The following is a 25,284-nucleotide window of genomic DNA, read 5'->3' as shown; positions in this document are numbered from 1 at the left end:
TCTTCATACCCCTTCAAATTTTCCACATTTTGTCATGTTACAACCAAAAACGTAAATGTATTTTATTAGGATTTTATGTGGTAGACCAACACAAAGTGGCACATAATTGTGAAGTGGAAGGAAAATGATAAATGGTTTTCAAAATTTTTTTACAAAAAAATATCTTAAAAGTGTGGTGTGCATTTGTATTCAGCCCCCTTTACTCTGATACCCCTAACTAAATTCTAGTGGAACCAGTTGCCTTCAGAAGTCACCTAATTAGTAAATAGAGTCCACCTGTGTGTAATTTAATCTCAGTATAAATACAGCTGTTCTGTGAAGCCCTCAGAGGTTTGCTAGAGAACATTAGTGAACAAACAGCATCATGAAGGCCAAGGAACACACCAGACAGGTCAGGGATAAAGTTGTGGATAAGTTTAAATCAGGGTTAGGTTATAAAAAATATCCCAAGCTTTGAACATCTCACGGAGCATTGTTCAATCCATCATCTGAAAATGGAAAGAGTATAGCACAACTGCAAACCTACCAAGACATGGCTGTCCACCTAAATTAACAGGCCAGGCAAGGAGAGCATTAATCAGAGAAGCAGCCAAGAGGCCCATGGTAACTCCGGAGGACCTGCAGAGATCCACAGCTCAGGTGGGAGAATCTGTCCACAGGACAACTATTAGTCGTGCACTCCAGAAATCTGGCCTTTATGGAAGAGTGGCAAGAAGAAAGTCATTGTTGAAATAAAGCCATAAGAAGTCCCGTTTGCAGTTTGTGTTTGTGCATGTGGGGGACACGGCAAATATGTGGAAGAAGGTGCTTTGGTCAAATAAGACCAAAATTGAACTTTCTGACCTAAAAGCAAATGCTATGTGCGGCGGAAAACTAACACTACACATCACCTTGAACACACCATCCCCACTGTGAAACATGGTGGTGGCAGCATCATGTTGTGGGATGCTTTTCTTCAGCAAGGACAAGGAAGCTGGTCAGAGTTGATGGGAAGATGGATGGAGCCAAATACAGGGCAATCTTAGAAGAAAACCTGTTAGTCTGCAAAAGACTTGAGACTGGGGTGGAGGTTCACCTTCCAGCAGGACAATGACCCTAAACATACAACCAGAGCTACAATGGAATAGTTAAGATCATATTCATGTGTTAGAACGGCCTAGTCAAGTCCAGACCTAAATCCAATTGAGAATCTGTAGCAAGACTTGAAAATTGCTGTTCACAGATGCTCTCCATCCAATCTGATAGAGCTTGAGCTATTTTGCAAAGAAGAATGGGCAAAAATGTCACTCTCTAGATGTGCAAAGCTGGTAGAAACATACCCAAAAAGACTTGCAGCTGTATTTGCAGCGAAAGGTGGTTCTACAATGTATTGACTTAGGGGGGCTGAATACAAATGAACGCCACTCTTTTCAGATATTTATTTGTAAAACATTTTGAAAACCATTTATCATTTTCCTTCCACTTCACAATTATGTGCCACTTTGTGTTGGTCTATCACATAAAATCCAAATAAAATACATTTACGTTTTTGGTTGTAACATGACAAAATGTGGAAAATTTCAAAGGGTATGAATACTTTTTCAAGGCACTGTAGGTGGTTCTAATGAAGCAACCAAAAAAAAAAAAAATACTCCTCAAAAGACTAAAATAAGAATTTTTAACCAATGGAAGTGCTCAGTATCACAAACTGATATTTTCCAGCTGGCTGGAAAATGCACTGTGTGATGGGTGCATTGCTTCCTTTATGTACAGAGAGAGGGCAAGAAAGAAAACTGAATGAGCCAATACATAACATTGGCCAAGTAACATCTCCTTGTCAAGAGATCTAATCTATAACATCTTTATGAACCATATTTTCCCATACAACATTAAAAAAGCTAAACTCTAGGCATACGAAAATGTTTAATATGTTATATATTCACGGTCATCTCAATTCAGCTGAAAATGCTGGGTATTGGTGGCAAATCCGTTTAATTCACAGACAACTATTTCAAACCACGCAAAATTTTATGTAAGAATGCTAGGACTAAGACACTTATAAGGGTCTATTTCGGGGTCAGTTGTCATGAATAGTTCCTGTAATTTTTCTAGTATGTCTATTTTCTAGAACTGTCAGCTCCATCTAGCTGACTTAGTGTTATATTTTCCTGATTTACCTTTTTCAGTAAAATACTGCTTTATGGTCTCTGGACGGAAGCTGGTGTTCATAGGAAATACACATATTATAAAAATAACGAGGATGATTTGTGACAGCTGTGATCATGTTCAGATATTCCCACAGCAAATATTTAATAAACAGGTCTGTACATCTGGTGTGATATTTGGATCAAATCTATGCTTATATAAATATACATATTAAGAGAAGACATGCCCTGAAATATGAAGGCAGCAATTCCTGACCTAGTTATTATTATTATTACATCGAGTTTATATAGCGCCAAAGGGTTTGCTCAGCGCTGTACAATATAGGGGGGACAATACATGGCACAGTACAACAATAACAAACAACGTACGAGGGGTAAGAGGGCGCTACTCTTTCGAGCTTACAATCTAGGAGGGAGGGGGTAGTGGTACAGTAGGAAGTGGCTGAGGGGAATGAAGTGGTGGGAGGAATGAGAGAGAATGGCCTTTAGGTGAGGGTGGGGTAAGCTTCCCTGAAGAGATGGGTTTTGAGGGAGCGCCTGAATGTGAGGAGGGAAGGCGACAGTCTGATGGATTGGGGCAGTGAGTTCCAGAGGATGGGGGAGGACCTGGAGAAGTCTTGCAGTCGTGCATGGGAGGAGGAGACCAGGGAGCAGAATAGAAGGAGGTCCTGTGAGGACCGAAGGGTACGGGTAGGGCGGTACTTGGGGATCAGGTTGGTGAGGTAGTCAGGGGCAGTGTTGTGAACGGCTTTGTAGGTCAGGGTTAGAAGTTTAAATTTGATGCGTTGGGCAATCGGGAGCCAGTGGAGGGAGAGGCAGAGGGGGGTGGAGTGGTTGCCTGGCTTTCATACTGATCATCTGTTGTAATACTTTATGGTCCCTTATCTGGGGCCAACATACATTAACCTCCCTGGCGGTATGATTATTTCAGATTTTTGGTGCTGAAAGCGGTACCATTTTTTTGCATGGAAATATGTATTTTTTTTATTGTAGGCTGTAATTTTTAGGAAAAACTCACTGAAATCTGTCCGAACAAGAGTCTAGTAAACATCCCGGGTATGATAAAACTTGAAACACAAAATCATAAATTATAATTTAATAAATAATCATAAAAATAATATAAAAATAATAAAAAATTTAATTCAATAATATAATCAAACCAAAAACACTGAAATGTGAAATAGAGCGCCAAGTTCGCACATTGCTGAGCTCAGTCGCAAAATCGTTTTCAGTTTCTGATGACGAATTTCCCCCACGAATCATTATCACTCAATTCTGTAAGTGGTTCTGATTTACTATCGCTGTTCTCTAGCTGATCTAAACCGCTTTTGACCTAAAGGGACACTTTTTGGACGCCATGGACATTCCTCAGTTTCCAGGCAGAAAGAACAGACAAAATGCAGGCAGGGAGCAGGACAAAGCACTAGGGACAATATGTATGTGAAATAGGTTGAAACAGCAATGTTTTACTGTGTAAAATGAAAAAAAAAAAAAAGACATTTTTTAAAATTTTTAAATTTCCCGCCGCCGGCGGCGGCGGCGCCCGTACGTCCCGACGTCACAGGGACAGGACACAGAAGCCGGATGCCGGCATCGGCCGGAGGAGATGGCCGGGGACGCTGCAGGGGACACATCGTGGGAGCGCAGGGTAAGGTAAGTGAAGAACACATGCCGGAGCAGTGCCGCATGGTATTCCCGAGTGTAGCTCGGGGTTACCGCTTTTGGTACTGAAATGTTACCCCGAGCTACACTCGGGAATACCGCTAAGGAGGTTAAGTGAAGTCATAGACAAGTTGCTGGTCTTTAAACAGAAAGTAGTGAAGCCAAAGGATCAACATTACAACCAGGGCTTGAAAGGCAGGGTCCAGATTTCTACCAGTAAAATTGCTCCAACAGCAGCTGATAACCCCACAAAAAGTGTATATAACTCATTTCGAAGTGTGACAATTTGCATAGGACAGATTATGGAGCAAAGCAACTACATAAACTACTTTCTTTCTGTTAAGTGAAACATGTAGTTCACAGAATGATTTTTAATAGATAATTTTGAGAGATTTCCAGTAGTAGTTTCTCCAGAAGGGAATGACTGTTCTTAAATGGTCATGTATGAGGACATTTACATGTTATTAAAGAAGGTTTCCTGGTCTGAGTATTATGGTAATGATATCCCGTCGACAAGTACAAAATGTGGGCATTGTCTCAGTGTATTAACTCACATTTTTAGACGCCAGGAAGTTCATGCCCTGTGCAACTTGATATGAAAAGCTAATCAGATCATCTGTATCTAGAGCTAAATCATCCTCTTCAGGCATTGCGATGTCTTGATCAACATAGGATCCTGTTCAAGATAAACCATAAAAACAGTTATACAAAAATTTCAAACAAACACGACTCTGATCTAAGCAATCATCACTTAATCTGTCCATACAAGCAAACAAGGACTTTGCTACTGAGATGTCTACTGTGAAACTATGTGAAATGTAAACCAAAAAATGTTCAGTATGAATACAACATTACTCATAAATGTAATTATTTTAGCCTCCATGTTGGTATAAATTGTGTTGCTTTCAAACAACGTTATGTGTAAATGCCAGCCAAAGCTTATTTAAATGGAAACAAACATTTATATGGTTAGCCAAATAACAAAGAGGTTAGCACATTCAGCTTGCCATTTTGGGCCCTTGGTTATTCTCCCCATGGACACTATCTGCATGGAGTTAATATTTTCTTCCCATATTTGCAAGGGACTGAGAGATTCTGTTTCCTCCAGCGTTCCATAAGCATACTTAAAGTACTTTATATGTAAACTTAATAGATGTATTTACAAAAGTATTGTTAATATTTTTACATTTGCAGCTTTCACTAAAATAATTGCTAATGACCTGTCAAGAAGGTCCTTGTACCTACACACCATCCACACAAGGGGACTCCTCCGCTGTCAGAATACACTAATCAGAGCTGCAGCCAATTGGTTGCATAACCTGACTGAGTGAAAATTTTCCAACACTCCCGTTTGAGAGAAGCCGAACATTAGATCGACTTCACTTGAGAGGGAACAGGTCAAAAGTTCTTGCTGAACTGGCCATTTTTTTATCCATTTATTTCCAGCCTTAGAGTCTACATCTGCTTTGAATTCACACTAGATTGTTCCTACAATGATGGGACTGTAATCTCTTCAGAGACAGGGACTGATATCCAATTCAAATCTATAAGAGGAAAATTGTTTGCAATCATTAATGAAAAGCCATCACACTTAAAGTGGAGCTTTACCCATAACAGCTTAATAAAAAATAATGTTATTTAGCAGGAAACATACATAACACATTAATTATTATGCTATCAACATTAGTGTGTAAAAAATAAAATTTGTAAATTTCCTCCAGCATTGTTCCTGTTTCTTCTTGCTGGAGGCTGCCATTTTGTTGAAGCCCAGAGCTCCTGAGCAGCATTAATCTTTAGGCTTTCGGCAGATCGACTGCTACATTTTGCGCACAGTGCCTAAAAGAGAGCAACTGAGCATGTAGAGCAGGTTGAGACTAGTGGTGTATTTAGGTTTTGTGCTGCCCTAGGGAACAGAAAGATCGTGCGCCCCTGCCCCCCCCCCCCCCCCCCCATAAGACAGAGCAAGAGAGTTCAATGATTTTGTGTGTGTGTGTGTGTATATATATATATATATATATATATATATATATATATATAATTAGCTATCTCTCTCTCACTAGTACATATCCTTCAATGATCATATATATATATTATATATATATATATATATATATATACACACACACACACAGGTGAAACTCAAAAAATTAGAATATCGTGCAAAAGTTAATTTATTTCAGTAATGCAACTTAAAAGGTGAAACTAATATATGAGATAGACTCATTACATGCAAAGCAAGATAGTTCAAGCCGTGATTTGTATAATTGTGAGGATTATGGCTTAGAGCTCATGAAAACCCCAAATCCACAATCTCAGAAAATTAGAATATTGTGAAAGGTGCAATATGTGTCCCACTCTAATCAGCTAATTAAGCCATAACACCTGCAAAGGGTTTCTGAGGCTTTTAAATGGTCTCTCAGTCTGGTTCAGTAGGAATCACAATCATGGGAAAGACTGCTGACCTGACAGTTGTGCAGAAAACCATAACTGACACCCTCCATAAGGAGGGAGAGCCTCAAAAGGTAATTGCAAAAGAAGTTGGATGTTCCCAAAGTGCTGTATCAAAGCACATCAATAGAAAGTTATGTGGAAGGGAAAAGTGTGGAAGAAAAAGGTGCACAAGCAGTAGGGATGACCGCAGCCTGGAGAGGATTGTCAGGAAAAGGCCATTCAAAAGTGTTGGGGACTTTCACAAGGAGTGGACTGAGGCTGGAGTCAGTGCATCAAGAGCCACCACACACAATCAGATCCTGGGCATGGGCTTCAAATGTTGTATTTCTCTTGTCAAGCCACTCCTGCACAACAAACAATGTCAGAAGCATCTTACCTGGGCTAAAGAAAAACAGACCTGGTCTGTTGCTCAGTGGTCCAAAGTCCTCTATTCTGATGAGAGCAACTTTTGCATCTCATTTGGAAACCAAGGACCCAGAGTATGGAGGAAGAATGGAGAGGCACACACTGCAAGATGCTTGAAGTTCAGTGTGAAGTTTCCACAGTCTGTGTTGATTTGGGGAGCCAAGTCATCTGCTGGTGTTGGTCCACTGTGCTTCAATAAGTCCAGGGTCAAAGCAGCCGTCTACCAGGAGATTTTGGAGCACTTCATGCTTCCTTCATTTTCCAGCAGGACTTGGCACCTGCCCACACTGCCAAAAGCACCAAAACCTGGTTCAATGACCATGGGATTAATGTGCTTGATTGGCCAGCAAACTTGCCTGACCTGAACCCCATAGAGAATCTATGGGGCATCGCCAAGAGAAAGATGAGAGACATGAGACCGAACAATGCAGAAGAGCTGAAGGCTGCTATTGAAGCATCCTGGTCTTCCATAACACCTCAGCAGTGCCGCAGGCTGATATCTTCCATGCCATGCCGCATTGAGGCAGTAATTGCTGCAAAAGGGGCCCAAACCAAGTACTGAGTACATATGCATGCTTATACTTTTCAGAGGTCCGATATTGTTCTATGTACAACCCTTGTTTTATTGATTGCATGTAATATTCTAATTTTCTCAGATTGTGGATTTGGGGTTTTCATGAGCTGTAAGCCATAAACATCACAATTATGACAAATCACAGCTTGAACTATCTTGCTTTGCATGTAATGAGTCTATCTCATATATTAGTTTCACCTTTTAAGTTGCATTACTGAAATAAATGATTTTTTGCACGATATTCTAATTTTTCGAGTTTCACCTGTATATTGTTCAATGATTATCTATGAATTGGATATTGTTCAATTGTAAAGTGGCAATCAATGTTTGTCAGCATTTCCCCCCCTTAGCACACATCCTCCAACCCGCCCTCCAAGCACAAACATTCCTCCTAATCCCCCCTCCTGGCTCAAATCCACCAAGCCCTCCTACTAGCACATATTTCCCCACATTCATCCGTCTAGCAAATACCACCCCCCCCAAATCCCCATGACACTTCCTAGAAAAGGTGGAGAGGAAAGAGCCAGGAGGAAAGTGGCCACTTGCCACTGAGCTCCTTTCCCCGCCCGCACTCAGAGCTGGGACCAGGGGAAAGCCTGGAGAAGGGAGAGGAGAAGTGGCAGAGAGGAAAGAGCCAGGAGGAGGTGTGCTGTGTTATGTTCTCTGGGCTCTCCCTCCTGTCATAACAGCACTTGTCCATGCAGCACAGGATGAGATAGATCATATGGGACTGTACACACACACACACACACTATGATTACCACCCCTCACCTCCTCCAAGGGCTGCTCATCTCCAGGCAGCAGGAAATGTGGGTAGTGGGCGGTAATCATAGTGTGTGTGTGTGTGTACAGTCCCATACGATCTTTCCGTGATCCTGTCTCATGTGCTGCATGGACGAGTGCTGTTCTGACAGGAGGGAGAGCCCAGAGAGCACAACACAGTGCATCTTCCCCTGGCTCTTTCCTTTCTGCCACTTCTCCTCTCCCTGCTCCAGGCTTTCCCCTGGTCCCAGCTCTGAGTGCGGGAGGGGGAAGGAGCTCAGTGGTGAGTGGCCACTCAGGAACACCAGGGCACCCCCTCCATCCAGCTAGGTCTGTCTCTCCCTCCAGCAGCAGAAAGCCGGTGGGAGAGAGGGGAGATACCGTCTTTCAGCTGCTGGAGAGAGAGATACACAGTGCATAGTTCTGCAACTGCCCTCCCCCACCACTCGTTCCTGCTGTCCGGGCCCCCTACAGGACTGCCAGTGGTACCCCTCTGATGGTGGCCCTGCATGGTTCAGTTCACAGCTGCTCACCAGGTCCTTTCTTCCAGGGGGCAGTGCCACCCCCCTAAATATTGCCGCCCAAGAAAAACGCCTGGTTTGCCTCATGGCTGGGTGAGACAGTGTGTTACTGGATTTTAAACCATATAAGCACTTATTTTTAATGTTTTAGATAACTATACCAGCAAAAGGGACCAGCAAGAAGTATTTTAGCAAGACTCAATTTTCTAACAAAAGTTCCACTTTAGGGGGATAAAAAAATGCATGGACAAAGCATAAAGATTGTCAGCATTTACATTATGCAATGATAAACGAAAATGTAATAATAGATTTGTTTATTTTTAAATGCTCCTTTGCTCAAAAACAAATCAATTAAGCAAGGGAAGTTAACGGAGTTGTTGACCAAATGAAATAATTTGACTATACTCCTAAACATAGTCTCAAAATTCTATATGCTTTTTGAGGATGGTGACTGTTGGTGGAAATTTGAATTTCCACCACGACCAATCACTGATTTTATTGAACATGACATTTTATAGATCACATGGTCCATTTAGAGCAGCACATTCCAGACCTCATTCTTTTATCAATACAATCAGATATCAGTCTTTTAAGATAATTAAGAAGATAAAAGTTGATCGGGTGTTTTCATGAACTATAATTCTCACATATTCTTAGCTCTAAGGTTTTTGATACATACAGATTCCATTAGAGCTGGAATAGGACTCACCTGACTTCCGCTTGTCGGTTTTTGTTGGCACTATGTAAGGTAATCCTGGCTTCATGTCCATGTATTCACTTATCCCATCACTGTAAAACAAGAGGGAGAATTGGATTGAAAACATTGTCCTTGTTTACAACTCCACTAATGAATATTCTAAGAACAATGACAAGGATATGTGCTGTTTGATTTGGCAGAAGAACAAGCATAACAAAAGCCTTACATCCATATTCTTCAGCTCCAGCAGCACAGGATGAATGTCTAATTACTGATTGCCGAAGCTAAGCGCGCCACCAGCACTGCTATCAATAATGAGTCAGTGGAAGCGGTTATTCTTTCATATGTGATGACCAAACACACCTGCGCTACACTCTTATGTACCATATGGTATTTATATAATGTTGCAGCATCAGAACTGCCGCCCTATAAAGTCTCTGCAGATGGCAGGAGCAGAAGTTTTAACAATTAGATTGTATCAGGAGAAGAAGACAGCAAGTGATGAACAATAGATCAGTCCCTGGAGAAATGTTACACCAATGTGGTTGACATGAAACCTGACCCACTACAGAAGCCTTCATAGGTCAAAGAGAAGGCAAGTCGTTCCTTTTATTCTTCAGACTGTTGACATGGCTGTACGAGTGCAGCTATTATGGCATACTGTGCAAAGAGCAAGACTGTACAATATTCTAAACCAACTTTCTTTGCTGTGACCACATTAAACTCCTGAAATCAGAATAACTACAAAAAAGACATGGATCTTCATAGTTTGTCATCTTTAAGAAAAAAGTAGTTTTTCCATATATTGTAATATCAGAAAAAGTGATTGTGTATGGCTTCTCCATGGTTCGAGCACTCATTAGGATGTGGAAGAATAGATATAGCTACCATAGTGTGCAGCCACACTCCCTCGTGCATAGCTTGTCTTAGCAGACATTTTCACGTTTATAGTCAAATGATTTGGATAGAGTAGAGAATTATTATAAACCCTGTCAGTTTCTATACTGTTGTTTGTGTCTCTTTGAGAAATTTTCCTTCCATTCCTGAACCAAAAGTTCAACAGGAAGTAAAAACAAAAGAAAAAACTAAAAAGTAAGAAGAAATTCTCATTTAAGTCTGGTTCACATCTATGCGGGTAGTTAAGGGGCTGGAATCGCAATGATTTCCGCACCTGAAACCACCTGCAGTCATAGCACCTCCACGCATCAAAAAATGCAGTGCAGTTGAATGAAATTGCATGGTACAAAAAGCAACATGCAATTTTCCCTACATTTTTAGAATGGTGCAGGAACTTTTTCCTGCGGGAAATGCAGGCACAGCATTCCATTCAAATGATTGGGTCTTCATGTCTGCGCAAACACGCATAGATGTTATTCAGGATATAGACAGTTTTACCAGAGCAGGTGTCCTCATTTGACAGATGTCTCCTCACTTCCTGTTCCACTGACCATTGTTACAGCGGAACATATATCCCACAGAGCAAAAGCAACACAAAACCTGACACTGGTTCTTATTTGTTCTCAATGTACAAATACAGTTTCTATTTCTATATGTAAGCTCCAAGGAGCAGGGCCCTCCTATCCATCTAGTATTGAACTGTATTGTTGCTGTATTGTCTCCAGTTATATTGTAAAGCGCTGAGCAAACTGTTGGCACTATATAAATCCTGTATAATAATAATAATAATATGTGTCTCAGATATTCCTCCTTACTTTCTGCGCTTGTAACAGGAAAAATCCTCAAGGGACAAGCACAGAAAGGTATAAAACCTTTTCTATTCAAAAGGGAAAAAGAACTTTGGTTTGGAGTTGGTCTTTGATTTTAGCTGAAAATATTAAGGCTGAACTCCAGGCAGATATAAAAGACACAAGTAAATGCATATTTTTATTCATTAATACTTTAATAAATGCATTTTAAAGGTACTTGAATTTGACCTAACATCAGGCTATTGTAGTCTTTAGTACAGTAGAGTTCAGGCTGGAAGAGGAAGTAGCACAAGAAACCCATCAGTTGTATTGTCGTGCTTATAATCTGACAAGGAACATGTTGATATGAGGATAGAGCAGAGTGATAGAGAAATGAACTCACCAGTCTGCTGCCTCTCCCTTTATTCTTCAGGCACAGGCTGAAGGAGGGACAAGACCTGTAAGTGTTACTTAAATGCATCTGAGGGAAAATGTATTTATATATTACAGGTACTTATATAGCACCGTCAATTTACACAGCGCTTTACATATATATGGTACATTCACATTAGTCTCTAATCCTCAAGGGGTGTGCAGTTTAAGGTCCCTAACTTAACTTACATTCATACACATACTAGGGCTAATTTAGACAGGAGCCAATTCACCTACCAGCATGTCTTTGGATTATGGGAGGAAACCAGAGTACCCGGAAAAAAAACACATAGGCACAGGGAGAACATTCAAACCCCAGTCAGGTGGTGCCATGGTTGGGATTGAAACCAAGGACCCTAGTGCCAGGTGGAAGTGCTAACCATTTAGCCACTGTGCTGCCCAGGTCTCATGTTCTGCTACAGCTGTTTATATCTCTAAACTAGATCAACAGATAAACAAATCCTTTGGCAGGTAAGAAATCTCCCATATATGCCATTTGCCTGAAGTTCAACTTTCAAAGCATGTTATTGCTCACCAAACATTGTTCCGTGAATTGAGAAGATTCTTATACAGTGCTGTTTCAGAATGATCTTCAAATTTCGGGCAAATGAAGGAATCACGCTTTCTTCTCAAGTAATTTAGAAGGTCCCCGTAGCAGCAATATTCAGTGATGACAAGAGTTGGCCCTAGTGAATAAATAATGGTACACATATTTTATGAATGTGAATAAATGATGCACACAGCAGTGTGACACTTCAGTACACTGCAAACATCGCCATATCAAATCTGTTAACAGAAAGACAAATGGATTTTCACAGCTCTAACTCACTGCCCTCTAGAACTATGAGCAGGCAGGAGATAAAACATGAGAGGGTCACAAGATCCGTGTGGTATATGTTACATATAAAAATACAGGCCTAAGACGAATTGATATTCCTGCTGAATGCTCAGCTTATTTACTATGCAGACCAAGATGTCTGAATTTCAGAGTTTTAACATTGTAAGTTCCACATGCTTAAATTATAAACATGCCTTCTATAATGATTTAAGATGGGTAATAAGCCAAACAAAAAACTTTGCTTGATGTGCTTTCTTGGTTATGTTGCATCATACAGCACCTCATATATTAAAGTAGTTTGAAGGAAAGGTTGATGGAAGCAGTCAAATTCCAGCTCAGTTTTTCAAAATAAGGTTTTACCCTGGGTCAGGGGCAGACAGACCATTTGGAAACTACTGCCCCATGAGTTGTCAGTCCACCCCTGCCCTGGGTTCACAAATGTGCGGTGCGGTATATGGCATGTGATTTGCAAAGGAACTGCACCGATTTATGTGCAGTGCGTTTGGAGCCATACATTTTGTATGGCTCTATTTGCACTGCACCTGCACCAAAAATGTGCAGGACCCCTTTTTGAGTCCTCACTAGAATCGGATCACATAGGTATTCACACCTATGCGATCTGATTCTGCACATCGCGCCATGGTTTGCGGACCGCTTTTGGGGTGTTGTTGACGTAACATACACACCCGCAGTGGTTTGCATGAACTGGGTGCGATTCTGATACAGTGCAGAATTCGCACTGAAAACGCTGCAAATTCCGCACCGCATCAGTGTGAACCAGGGCCTACAGTTTCAAACTGGAAGCTAATATATGATTGGTTGCTAGAGACATACAGGCTCATATACTAAAAGAGATGAAACTCAATAACTTGTAGCATAGTTCACTTTAATAACCAATTATGTGCAGATGAAAAAAAAAAATTATTTTGAATTTGGTTCTCACATGATTGGCTAATTGAAGGAATCTTCACACATTGTATTGAGTAAGGATTCTTACTGCCTTAAATCATCCTCTATCTCCAGTTTTATTTTGCCTTTACTTTTGCGCTCTTGTTACTTAGTACATTTTGCAAACCTTACAAGACTTATTTAGTAAGTTATAAACAGCAACGAGCAAAGAGTGATCCACAACAATCAAATTTAAAATCAATTTTAATTAATGAACAAGTCAATTCAACTCAATCAATTTCAGTGAATTTTAGATTAATACAATCAGCCAACTAAGAGATATCTATTTTAGATGGGCTGTAAAGGCTTACCAAAACTGCAATGATATTAAACATTTTAATGATATTCAAAGACTGAAAAATCAAGGTAGAAAAAAATATTTTAATATATTATTATTTTTGAATACATTGTGTGGCTCCCTGACATATGTTCTATTTCTATATGGTTTACAAGCTGAAGCAGCCATAGGACTTTCAATATAAGTCATTGATGTTAAGTGGTTTGGGTTCAGACATATCGAGTCTGAAGAATCCAAGATAAAGAAGACACAGAAAGGTCAATACATAGGGTTCTTGGGAAGAACAATTTATACCAAAATGCCATAGGTACTACAGAGGAATCTCATGATTAATGCGTAAAGAATGCAAATGACAGTGTGTTCTAGACACTGCAGCTCATGTGTAGTAGAAGAGACCATGTTCAAGCCGCATTTCTTATAAAAGTGGTGATACAGTTAAAGACGTTGACAGAACATTGTTATAGAATTATTTTTCTCATTTGCAAGCTACTACTGAATGTGCAACAAAAAACAAATAGCGTGAGAATATGTGATCATGTGCAAGTTTCCACAGTTGTGTACATGTTATCAAGTGGTTATAAAAAGGGGAAGGGGAAGTGGGGAAGGGTAAGATCTCCTCCCAAATTTTATTGCAGCCTTGGTTCACACTGGGGAGATTACCTATTCATGTTCTAAGGAGTCAATTGACAGGAATGATGGGAATTCTCTCCAAAGGGGACAGACAGACAAAAAAAAGAATAAAAAAAGGGAAAAGTTATAACCTTTTACTAAAGGCAAACAGACTGTGCACTGAGTCAAAGCTTTGTTTGCAAAGAATAACCAATCATAATCAAGGGAAAAAAAAAAAAGAAGCATTTTTGCTTGCACATGATTAGATGTAGGAAGCCAGCAGAGCTTCCCCTCATTTACTAAGCTCTGGAGCAAATGCCTTTGTAGAATGAAACTACGCTTGCAAAGTGGCACAGTCTATTTATTTTTAGTAAAGCAATCCCTTTTGTTTTGTTTGCTGTCTGTGGCGCCTGTCCTGGTGACTTCTGCTTCCTATATGTGTTGCCTGGTGTCACACATGGAGGGGAAACCAACCAATAAAACCCTACAGAACGTCTAACCCTTTCCACTCCAATCAAAATAAATAAAATAAATCTGGCTAGACTGTAAGGTGGGCTTTATTACATAACAAATTAATAACTTCCATATTTGTATAGAATTAAAGTATCACAATTATGTTTAGTCCATAAAATGCAAATATGATCATCAAAAAATTCTCTTACAAACCAAACAAAAAACAAAAATAAAAAATGTAAAATAATTTTTCAATTGTTCAAAATAACAGTCAACAACTACAAAATAAAGTCCTGTCCCTTCCCCCACCTAAACTAGTAGTTTTGGCATCAGCTACATGTCTTAGGTAAATAGCATGTGACTGAGACACTTGTCTGGAGAGCAAATAAACAAAGAAGACAGGTAAAGAGCTGAGCGCAGACAATGCTGGGATTACAACTCTCTTCAGTCATAGAACAATGCTATTTCCTTGGCAGCACCACACTGACACTGTATCAACCCTATAAAGAAAAAAAAATGGAGAAAGTCTGGAGGATGGAGATGTCTTGTTATCTGCCCTGCCGCATGTTTCTCGGCAAAAGATGCCAATTAAAGATGATCACTTCTATAACTGTACTGAATAGGCTCTGTGTCTCCATCTGAATATGAATGGTGATGCATTTATTATGCTCCACACTGAACAACACAAGCCCACATAACAGCGTTTTACTTGTTTCTGGCTCCATGCAGGCTTAGTCACACATTAAGGCCTAAGCCATCCTTGCAATTAAGTGATTATCATTAACCCCTTAGGCATCCAGGTGGCTAATGTATTATATGTTTGCGTAGGTCTGTGACAGCTTTGTTTAATCCTTTTTACTAGTCCCAAAAACATAACACAACCATCTTTATTTAATATTAAAAAAAATATATCTAATATGCAGGCTGGCTTATATAGTAGAGGCAGGAGCAACAACAGAGATTTCTGATGAAGTTTAGTAAGCTAATTGGATGCTGTATGGCATAAGGTGGATAAGATAATTGTAGGCCTAAAGCAAGTCATACAGGGCTCTAATGTCAGCTGATTTCTGCTAAATCAGCTGAAATTTGAGTTGTGGGTGACCCTGTTAGCACCATGTGGCTAGACAAACTTCAATTTTAAAATCTAAGGAACCAAGAGGAAAATTCTCAGCCGAACAGCTAATCAGATACTGACTGTCCAGGTATTCTGACGCTGCAGAATACAATAGGAGGCAGAGAGATTCTTCCAACCACGCTTTTTAGCATGGATGGGTGAATTGAGTGATCTTTCCCATTTAGCTGAACTAGAGAAATCTACTTGGCTGCATTGCATGGCTAGCCGAAAAGAACAGCAATTCACAAGCTGGGCATCTGAACACTGAATGGTCTTTTCCACCTCTGTTGCTCATCGACATATGTATGGTTCCATTTTACGGACATTCATGTTATGTGATACAAGTAACTAGGATTTATCAACTCTCAAAATGGCACAGGGCATTTCTTGTTTATGAATACTCAAAATATGGCAAGAGATCTGGGGGTGTAGCCACCACTAAGTGCAATTCTTGAGAAAGGACTGTTTTTCAAAAATTAAACAAAGTGATGAAACAATGCAAAGCTACCTGCTGAGAGCAACTTGAAGATCAATATATTTCATAAATTCCCACCAGTGAGATGGCCAGGCATTTATGTTTATGGGGAAGGACTACTACAGTAGATGGCCCTGGTACTAATCTTTCAACACCAATTGGCCAGGTTAAATTTTCACCCCAAGAAAGATCTGCCAAGGAATGTTTAGAGAGGTTGGGAGTGTGTAGAGACATACACTTCTTCTATCTGCATGCCTCCTAAGGTAATGTAATGAGGAAAAAAAAAAAAAGAGTTTAACCTTAGATAATATTGTTTGCGTCCAGCTTCCTCCATTGTTACCATGAAGAAAGCCAAGTTTATAGCTGATGTAATATAAATATAGTGACACAATGCTTTGCCTCATACAGGAAGTCGTGTAAAGTGTTTCATGGAACTCAGTAGTACTATCTTCATCTTGTTTACTAAAATAGGGAAGTCTCATCAGCCAATATATGCAGACCACAGCTTCCCACTGAAAAAGTAGCACGTATTGACCGAACGCGGATAATGTTGGTGTGAAAATAAGTAAACATTCTGCAAGGCATAGCTCTGCCATAGTGTAGGATGGAAAATATTACTTGTGGCTATATCACTAGCTGTGTTCTATTTTAGAATGCTGGAATATAGACTCTATTAGAAAATAATAAATATTTGTGGTTAGATAACAATTCACTGTACCATAATGTTATTTGTTAGATAATGAAAGCATATATCCATTTACCTCCCACAGTGCATGCGCCAAGCAGATTAACAATGTTTTTGTGGTGACCAAGATAGCTCAGTACTTTCAGCTCCGACATGAGAGCTTCCCTCTCTGTGGCATGGGCACTTGCTGCAATGACAGTGAGAGATTTTATATAGCATTAGACAAAAAACAACCAAAAAACAATATGAATGAATATGAAATAACCAAAAGACTTACGTTTTAGCATTTTAACAGCAACAGTCAGTGTATTGTCACTCTTAACAAGACCGTAGGCAGTTGCTTCAACCACTTTACCAAAAGCACCAGCACCAAGAATCTTGCCTATTAAAAAAAGTTTTTAAAAAATAAAATACCTATTAATATTGCAGTAATACCAATATAAAAATAACATTGTATAACATAAAGAAAGAAAGTACAGCAAAGGCAAAACATAAAACATTGAATACACAATGTACATGGGCTATGTGTCTAGATGCCTTTGCAAAGTATACCCAATAGAAATGCTTATATTTAAAAGACAAGCGTAATAGGAACAAGGAAGAAATTTCTCCATGTGAGGGGAAAACCCCTCTTAGATGTCACTATAACAGGTGTCCTTCTTGAAAGATTTCTACTCTATGCCTGTCACAGTGACAATTATACAATTTTGAAATTCTGCAACACTGGGGTTGATTTTCTAACGCCAAATAGACTGTGCACTTTACAAGGGAATTTGCTCCAGAGCTTAGTAAATTAGGGGAAATTCTGCTGACTTCCATCATCCAATCGTGCACTAGCAAACATTCCGTTTTTTTCCCTTGCACGTGATTGGGTATTCTTTGCAAGTGCAATTGCAGTCTGCAAGATCATTTGCTTCAGAGATTATTAGAAGAGGTGAAGCTTCACTTTGCAAAGTGCATGGTCTGTTTGCCTTTAGTAAATTAAAGCCTTTCTGTCTCAGTGACAAAAGTCATAAGGACAGAGGTAATTCTTTCCAGTGGTTACACAGCCTGACAGACGTTTTAATGTTTCCCAATCCAAAAGACTTTTGACTAGGCTGTATCTCAAGATTAGATCCACTGATCCTAGTAATGTAAATAGAAAAATGGAGATACAGCTGTAAGCAGCAGATTTGTTTTCCACAAAATGTTTTTGTTCTGAAATGGAGAAAACCTAAATATTGTTATAACATACAGTAACTTTGTAGTGTAACACACTTACCAAAGCACAGTCTGTCTCTTGGAAATTCCCATTTGTTGTCATAGGGAAGTTGTGTTGGGTCAATATAAACATAATTATTGCCATTGATTTCTTCCACTACTTTCCACTGGATCTCATACTTTGGTTTCTTTAATAAAGAGGAAGAACAATTGTTGATTTTTTTCACACCAACAGACAAAGGATGATCATGATTTGGAACTTACTAAATGTGCTGTACCTGCATGTACTTGTACATGAGAATCAACATTGTGAGGCACATCACTGCTGCAGCCACTATAAAGCCAATCAACAGCGGAGTAAACAATTTGTGGGAACTCAGTTTTTCTGAGAAAGAAAATGAGAGAAGGATTTAGTATTTCAATGTATTTAAAAATACACTATATTGCCAAAAGTATTGGGACACCTGCCTTTACACGCACATGAACTTTAATGGCATCCCAGTCTTAGTCCGCAGGGTTCAATATTGAGTTGGCCCACCCTTTGCAGCTATAACAGCTTCAACTCTTCTAGGAAGGCTGTCCACAAGGTTTAGGAGTGTCTATGGGAATGTTTGACCATTCTTCCAGAATTGCATTTGTGAGGTCAGGCACTGATGTCGGACGAGAAGGCCTGGCTCAAAGTCTCCGCTCTAATTCATCCCAAAGGTGTTCTATCGGGTTGAGGTCAGGACTCTGTGCAGGCCAGTCAAGTTCCTCCACCCCAAACTCGCTCATCCATGTCTTTATGGACCTTGTTTTGTGCACTAGTACGCAGTCATGTTGGAACAGAAAAGCCATCCCCAAACTGTTCCCACAAAGTTAGGAGCATGAAATTGTCCAAAATGTCTTGGTATGCCGACGCCTTAAGAGTTCCCTTCACTGGAACTAAGGACCCAAGCCCAACCCTTGAAAAACAACCCCACACCATAATCCCCCCTCTGTCAAACTTTACACTTGACACAATGCAGTCAGGCAAGTACCGTTCTCCTGGCAACAGCCAACCCCAGACATGTCCAATGGATTGCCAGACACAGAAGCGTGATTCCAGAGAACACGTCTCCACTGCTCTAGAGTCCAGTGGCAGCGTGCTTTACACCATTTCATCCGACGCTTTTCATTGCACTTGATGATGTAAGGCTGGGATGCTGCTGCTCAGCCATGGAAACCCATTCCATGAAGCTCTCTACGCACTGTTGTTGTGCTAATCTGAAAGCCACATGAAGTTTGGAGGTCTTTAGCTATTGACTCTGCAGACAGTTGGCAACTTTTGCGCACTGTGCGCTTCAGCATGAGCTGACCCCGCTCTGTCATTTTATGTGGCCTACCACTTCGTGGCTGACTTGCTGTTCTTTCCAGTTGCTTCCACTTTGTTATAATATCACTAACAGTTGACCATGGAATATTTAGTAACAAGGAAATTTCACCGATGGACTTATTGCACAGGTGGCAACCTATCACGGTACTACGTTTGAATTCACTGAGCTCCTGAGAGCGACCCATTCTTTCACAAATGTTTGTGGAAGAGGTCTGCATGCCTAAGTGCTTGAGTTTATACACCTGTAGCCATGGAAGTGATTGTAACACCTGAACCCAATGATTCGGAAGGGTCTCCCATATAGTGTATAAACAAACACCCTGTTTTAAAATATTGCTCCCTCATCACAAAAGTTTCCTAATCATCTTGCCAGCTTTCAGACACAAACAATTAGAAATACAATAGACTAAAGCGCAACTCCAGTTGTAAAAAAAAAAACCTAAAGAACCTGTAATAGAATAAAAATGGCCCTCAAGTCTTCCTCCCCACTGGTTCCAGGAAGGATGACCAGTCCCACGAAGCTGCTCTTCTTCTTTGGTTGTTTTCACAGCCCCTTTACCAATGTTATCACCTACAATGCATTTCAGCAGCCAACACTGGTCTTGCATTGTATATGATGTGGTTTAGTGTCTGCCTACATTCCAGGGCTGCAGCGGGATCCAGAAAGTGCAACAGCTGCAACAGGACTGAGGAATAAGGCAAGTATTCCATTGTATCACAAGCTATTAGACTAAGCAAGCAGTAGACTATAGGTACACTGGAGAAGAGGGGCACCAACCCCACCACACTCACATGAAAACATTTTTTCTTATAATTTTGACCAGAATACAGCTTTAAGGGACTAAAAAGTACTAATTTTCTTACATTTCTTTTACATGGAAAACATTAGCTCTAAAGTAGAACTACAGGCAAAACTTTTTTTTTAATTTTGGATAGAGTAAGGAAGGTTTATAACCCCTATCAGTTTATTTTTTGCCATCTGTGTCCCATTGGGGATATTTACCTTCACTTCTTGTCCCATAGCCAGAGAGGAAGTGAGAGAAAATCCCTGCAAATTAAGGGAATTCCAGGAAGAGTGTCCCCTTTGGAAAAATGTTCCCTCTATTAGTTTTCTGGGGACAATCCAAAATTTGGGGTTTTCTTTTAGTTTAGACAAATAGAGAGGGTGAATCTCCCTAACGGGGGCACAGACAGCAATAAGAACCTAATACGTGTTCTAATCCATCTCCACTCTGTCCAAAAGGAAAAAAAAGTTTTGCCTTTATTTATACTTAAAGTAAACTTGCATAGTTAAAAATATATATATATTTTTTTTTTTAGTAAATCAGGTTCATGGGCTTATTATTTCTCCCAAGGAAATGTAAGGCCATTATTACAAAGAACACCACAAGATCTGAGTAAACCTGGTGTAAAACAAAAACTACCTTTAATTGCAAAACTGAAGATGGATGAGATCCTCTCCACATCATTGGATGCAATACACTGCACGGTACCATTTTTCCTGATAGAGCTTACATCTATGGTGCTTTCTACCACCATACGACCCAGCGTTGAATTTTCCTGGCTGAACTTTACATCAAAAGGGGGGATTCTTTGAAAATCTGTACACCTGCAACAACAATGCATGGTCAATTTTCCATCACAGGGTCCTAACGTCACAGAGTACATGGAAACATTTCCAGGTGTTCTTACTCAGTGTGGAAAATAAAACACCAACCCTGTGACACCGTGCCTTCATTTATGTAGTCAGATAGGTCACAGATGAGACAATACCACTTGAACTGAGAACTGCAAAACAGCTTATTGTGCCTCCATCACAAGGAAGGATGATACATTGGTAATTGTGCTAATGAACACAGTATCTCAATGCAGTACTTAAAAGATCCTTTGTCAATAATGCATGGATACGTAGGAATAGACAATGCCTGTCTGTCAATCAAAAAGCAGCCAGGACATCTGACTGTCTGCTCCTATAAATACAACATTCAATTTGATACGTCTGCAGCAATTTAGCCTTTAAACAGAAACTTGCTAATATGTGACAACTCTAGTTTTGACACTTCACAGAATATCAGCAAGGATTTTGTATTAAGGAAATTGCATGGGGAAAATTCAAATTGCTTGCTAATTTTATACAGTCTTTAGACATATACACACAATTGAGTAGAGATCCCCTTTAAGACCCCGTTATACTCATCCTATTACATTGCTTTGTAGCACGCAGTTTTATCTATTGTAGCTCAGAACTGTCTGTAAATGTGCAGTCTACTGTAAACATACATCTAGGATCATCAAATAAATAAAAATATACTACACTTGTTTCTATATATTGCTATACTAATTGTGCACCAGCTGTCATATAATCATTATTGCATACCGCTGCTCAGATCCTGGGCAGAAAACCCATTCAATGGAGGGCACAGGGAACCCAGCTGCCACACACTGGAGCATGCCATTGCTAAGCTTCTCAGCAATTAGGATTTCAGGTCTTGCTGTGAAAATAAAGGGAAACTTGGGATTAAAATCTGTCAACTAAAACCATACAATGGCTGAGACTGTGTGAGAGGTAAAGGAAACTTACTTTTGACAAATATGTTGAAACTAACTGAAGCATTGGCATCAGAATTGGATGCATAAAAAGTATAAACTCCTTTTTCATTGCCTTTTAGTCGAATCAGGTGCAGCTGGCTAATATACCTAAAGTAAACAAAGATGGACATTCAGTAGTCAGAGATAGAATTAGTGGAACACATGCGCTTAGGGCAACTCTCAGTGAAGGTATATTTACTAGAGGAATAGAGATTGTTTACTGCGGTGAACAAGAGAGGGCTAGGCCTTTGTAGGACTTCCCTGGGGAGAGAGGACACGTTTTCTAACTGTCTGTAAGCATTTAATACTCAATGCAATGATTTTGTGACTTTTTGATAAAGGTTTGTGTGACAGGGCCAATAAGTATATTTTCTCAATTGAATAAATGAAGGGTTCAACCACTCCTACAACTACATATCTGCCAAAATGCACGCTGCACTGCTGTGGTTACCAGTGGGTTTAAGAGCAGTCAGACATTTCACTAGCCATCTAAGATCAATTGGAGGGCCTTTGTCGATGGGCTTGTGTCCTTGGGCATTTGCAGCACGCTTTCAGGAGCATTCTCCTTTCATTTAACATCAGTATGAAAAACTATGAAGATCATTCAGACTTAATTGACAGGTGCCTTGACCTGCAGTTGACTTCCTTCTGATCTGCATCTGACCTGCTTCTAAACCACAAAAAACTGCTTCAAACTGCTTTTTTGTGTCCCCATTGTGTGGAGAAAGAAAACTCCATTACCAAAAAAGACATAAGGCTTTGCCCTGCTCAACAAGGCTGTCAGATTGGAGGACTTTGGTTCTCCAGCCCAGAAGTTTACTAAGATTAAGTTTTGTTGGTTTATATGGTTTATGCAAAATAAGAATGTCCAGTAACTATTATTACTTTACCTGTTATTGCCCTCATCTCGCGACTCTACAAAGTGGTCTGAAGTGTTCAAAAGGGTTTCGTTCATGTAGGTCCAGTACTCTTCATCAGGGCGTGGGTAGGCATCAATATAAACCTGCAATATGATGTTCTCTCCAGCGTTTAAATCAACTGTAGTATTGTCAGTGACGACCAAGTTAAGGTAGCCAAATTCTATAAAAGTAACAAAATTAGATATCATTACAATAACAGCTTAACACACACACAGTTCATAAACATAACATGCAAAGACATGGAATTGTGTACGCAGAATGGGCCTTATTCAATAAAGAGTAATTTTTAAGTGCAGGAAGCCATGACAACAAAAACCTACTTTGAAGTGGTCTGGCTTAATCAGAGTGAACTGCAGGGACACTGCTCACAGTGTTTAATAAACCCTATAGGAAAACACAAAATGTCACTTCGGGTTTATGCTCCACTCACATAAAGACATGATTCAAGCAGCCCCTAAAATGGACATCTACACAAACCCTAAGGAGGCACATTGTTGCAAGATGGCCTTATGACTAACAATGTGTAAGGGCAGAGATTCTTTTTTATCTCACACGCAGGAGACTGTAAAGTAATACAATGAAAGGTTACTATGGACTGCAAGATGAAATGCTTCAGATAGCAAAAAATTTCGATAAACAGTGAACACTTTCAGTTATAAGTGTACATCCACCAGACGTGTGACTGATGTCTGCATCAGGCAATAGAAATCAATACAAAAAAGAAGTGGAAATCGGTGGTAAACATAGGTCTTCAATTTAGATAAAGATAAAATTAACTTGGTGGGATTACGTCAGTGAATCCACTAATAATACATTGCAAATATTTAATTAAGTTACCTACCGAGAACTTCCAATGTGAATGTAACATTCACTACGCCAATGCTGTTCTTGGCTTGACAGGTGTATGTACCAGACTCATTAAATTGAACGGCTTGGCTGCTCAGAGTGTAGTTGCGCTCAAAATTAGAAGTGGAAATAAACAGGCTCCTTTCAGTGGTTTTCTACAATAAAATCACAAAATTAGCTATTATGATGAAAAAAAAATGATTCATTATGTCAAATCAGAAGTCTGAAGAAAGGCCTTGACAAGCTGTCTGCTGCAAGTAGCTTTTCATACAATTGGATAATGACAGATGAAATGATAATGACAACAATGCAGGTGCTTGCGTGATGGAGAAAAGTTTATTACTAGGATCTGGCTGACTATTAAATCACCTTTGCAGCTTCATTAAAATATGCTAATTACACATGACTGGGCCACCATATCTTTACACACGGACAAAAGGAACCGAACATGAAAAATGGGAAATGGAAGATGATCATGCTGCAGGGAATATGGAGAGAGAGGAAGGAAGGAAGAGGGGGGCTTAGAATATTGTGAAGGTTCTCCAAGATGTCAATGCTAATTATGGCAGGGAATGTGATAGGCATTGTTATAGACAGTATACCATGCAAGGTATGGCAGACAGTAATGAAAGTGTCTTCATCAATTAGAGGGTTGCAGTCATTGTCTCAGCAATAAACACAACTATCTGATTCAGAATCAGCTGTAAGATTCATTATATATGAATATATATATTACACATATCAACTGTTAATCTGATTAACCCCATACACTAACCACAAATCTGGGTGGTTCTTTACCTTGAACATTTCTTTGATATCAATCTTGAATAAGATTGTGGAAGAAAACTATCAAAAATGTTAGTAGCTTATGTTTGCTATTATGTTTTGTGTGTTTACTTAACAGGCCTCATGTTAGCACTAATGGGGTTATTTACTAAAACTGTAAGGTACAAAATCTGTTGCAGCTATGCATAGAAACCAGCCAGCTTCCAGGTTTTATTGTCAAAGCTTTTTAGGCAGGTAGTGTATTCATGAGACTGAGAACAGGCACATGCCACGCCATCCATCATTCTCTATGAATCCTCTACCTGTCTTTAGACAGTTTTAGATGCATTCTGGACAGGTTGGTAGAACAATGGAATCATCAGCTCTGCATTTAAGAACACAATCTTTCAACTCTGTTGCCATGATGCTGTAAACGGAGATGGCCATAGTAACAGGCACATGAGAGCACAAAACATGCTTGCAGCCTTTTCCTGAAATACAGTACCTATGTCACATGTAACAACAGTAAGTTCCCTAGACAGTTGGGCCAGGGTCACTTTGTTAAAGCTAGCTTACAAATTAAAGAGCCTCCTGTCAATAAACACTGTTGCGTAATATTTGCATGCATTTGTTAGCACAAACTTAGTTCCTGAGTGGTGTAGTGTTTGTATATATAATATCTTAACATTGGTGTTGCACAATTATCTCCCTATTGCTTAGTAGGGATAGGTAGGAAACAGAACCCCCGTGAAACTACTCAATCTGAAACAAGGACCCTCTCCTCTATTACACTTAAAAACAGTATCTTGCGCTAACCAGAGAAACAAAACATTAATGCGGCTAACCTTCTGGGTTAA

At 39.8% G+C, this 25,284-nt stretch overlaps 1 protein-coding gene across 2 annotated transcripts in view; it reads right to left on the bottom strand.

Annotated features, from left to right (window-relative positions):
- KIT (KIT proto-oncogene, receptor tyrosine kinase) overlaps window positions 1-25,284 on the bottom strand; it is a 77,238-nt gene that overhangs the window by 13,342 nt on the left and 38,612 nt on the right. For both annotated transcript variants that reach the window (XM_089669259.1, XM_089669260.1), the window contains exons 5-16: window positions 23,658-23,817; window positions 22,787-22,976; window positions 21,889-22,004; window positions 21,685-21,799; window positions 20,732-20,916; window positions 18,232-18,338; window positions 18,015-18,141; window positions 17,031-17,135; window positions 16,830-16,940; window positions 11,869-12,019; window positions 9,229-9,308; window positions 4,361-4,482 (exon numbers count right to left, since the gene is read on the bottom strand). In XM_089669259.1, coding sequence (XP_089525385.1) covers window positions 4,361-4,482; window positions 9,229-9,308; window positions 11,869-12,019; window positions 16,830-16,940; window positions 17,031-17,135; window positions 18,015-18,141; window positions 18,232-18,338; window positions 20,732-20,916; window positions 21,685-21,799; window positions 21,889-22,004; window positions 22,787-22,976; window positions 23,658-23,817 — 1,569 coding nt within the window. The remainder of the gene's footprint in view (window positions 1-4,360; window positions 4,483-9,228; window positions 9,309-11,868; window positions 12,020-16,829; window positions 16,941-17,030; window positions 17,136-18,014; window positions 18,142-18,231; window positions 18,339-20,731; window positions 20,917-21,684; window positions 21,800-21,888; window positions 22,005-22,786; window positions 22,977-23,657; window positions 23,818-25,284) is intronic.

The sequence above is a fragment of the Staurois parvus genome, unplaced genomic scaffold (genome assembly GCF_062004578.1).
Source record: "Staurois parvus isolate SC_StPar_1 unplaced genomic scaffold, SC_StPar_1.0 ptg000071l, whole genome shotgun sequence".
Taxonomy (NCBI): Eukaryota; Metazoa; Chordata; class Amphibia; order Anura; family Ranidae; genus Staurois; species Staurois parvus.
The sequence above is the reverse complement of the archived record's forward strand: the minus strand, read 5'-3'. Positions and strand labels throughout refer to the sequence as shown.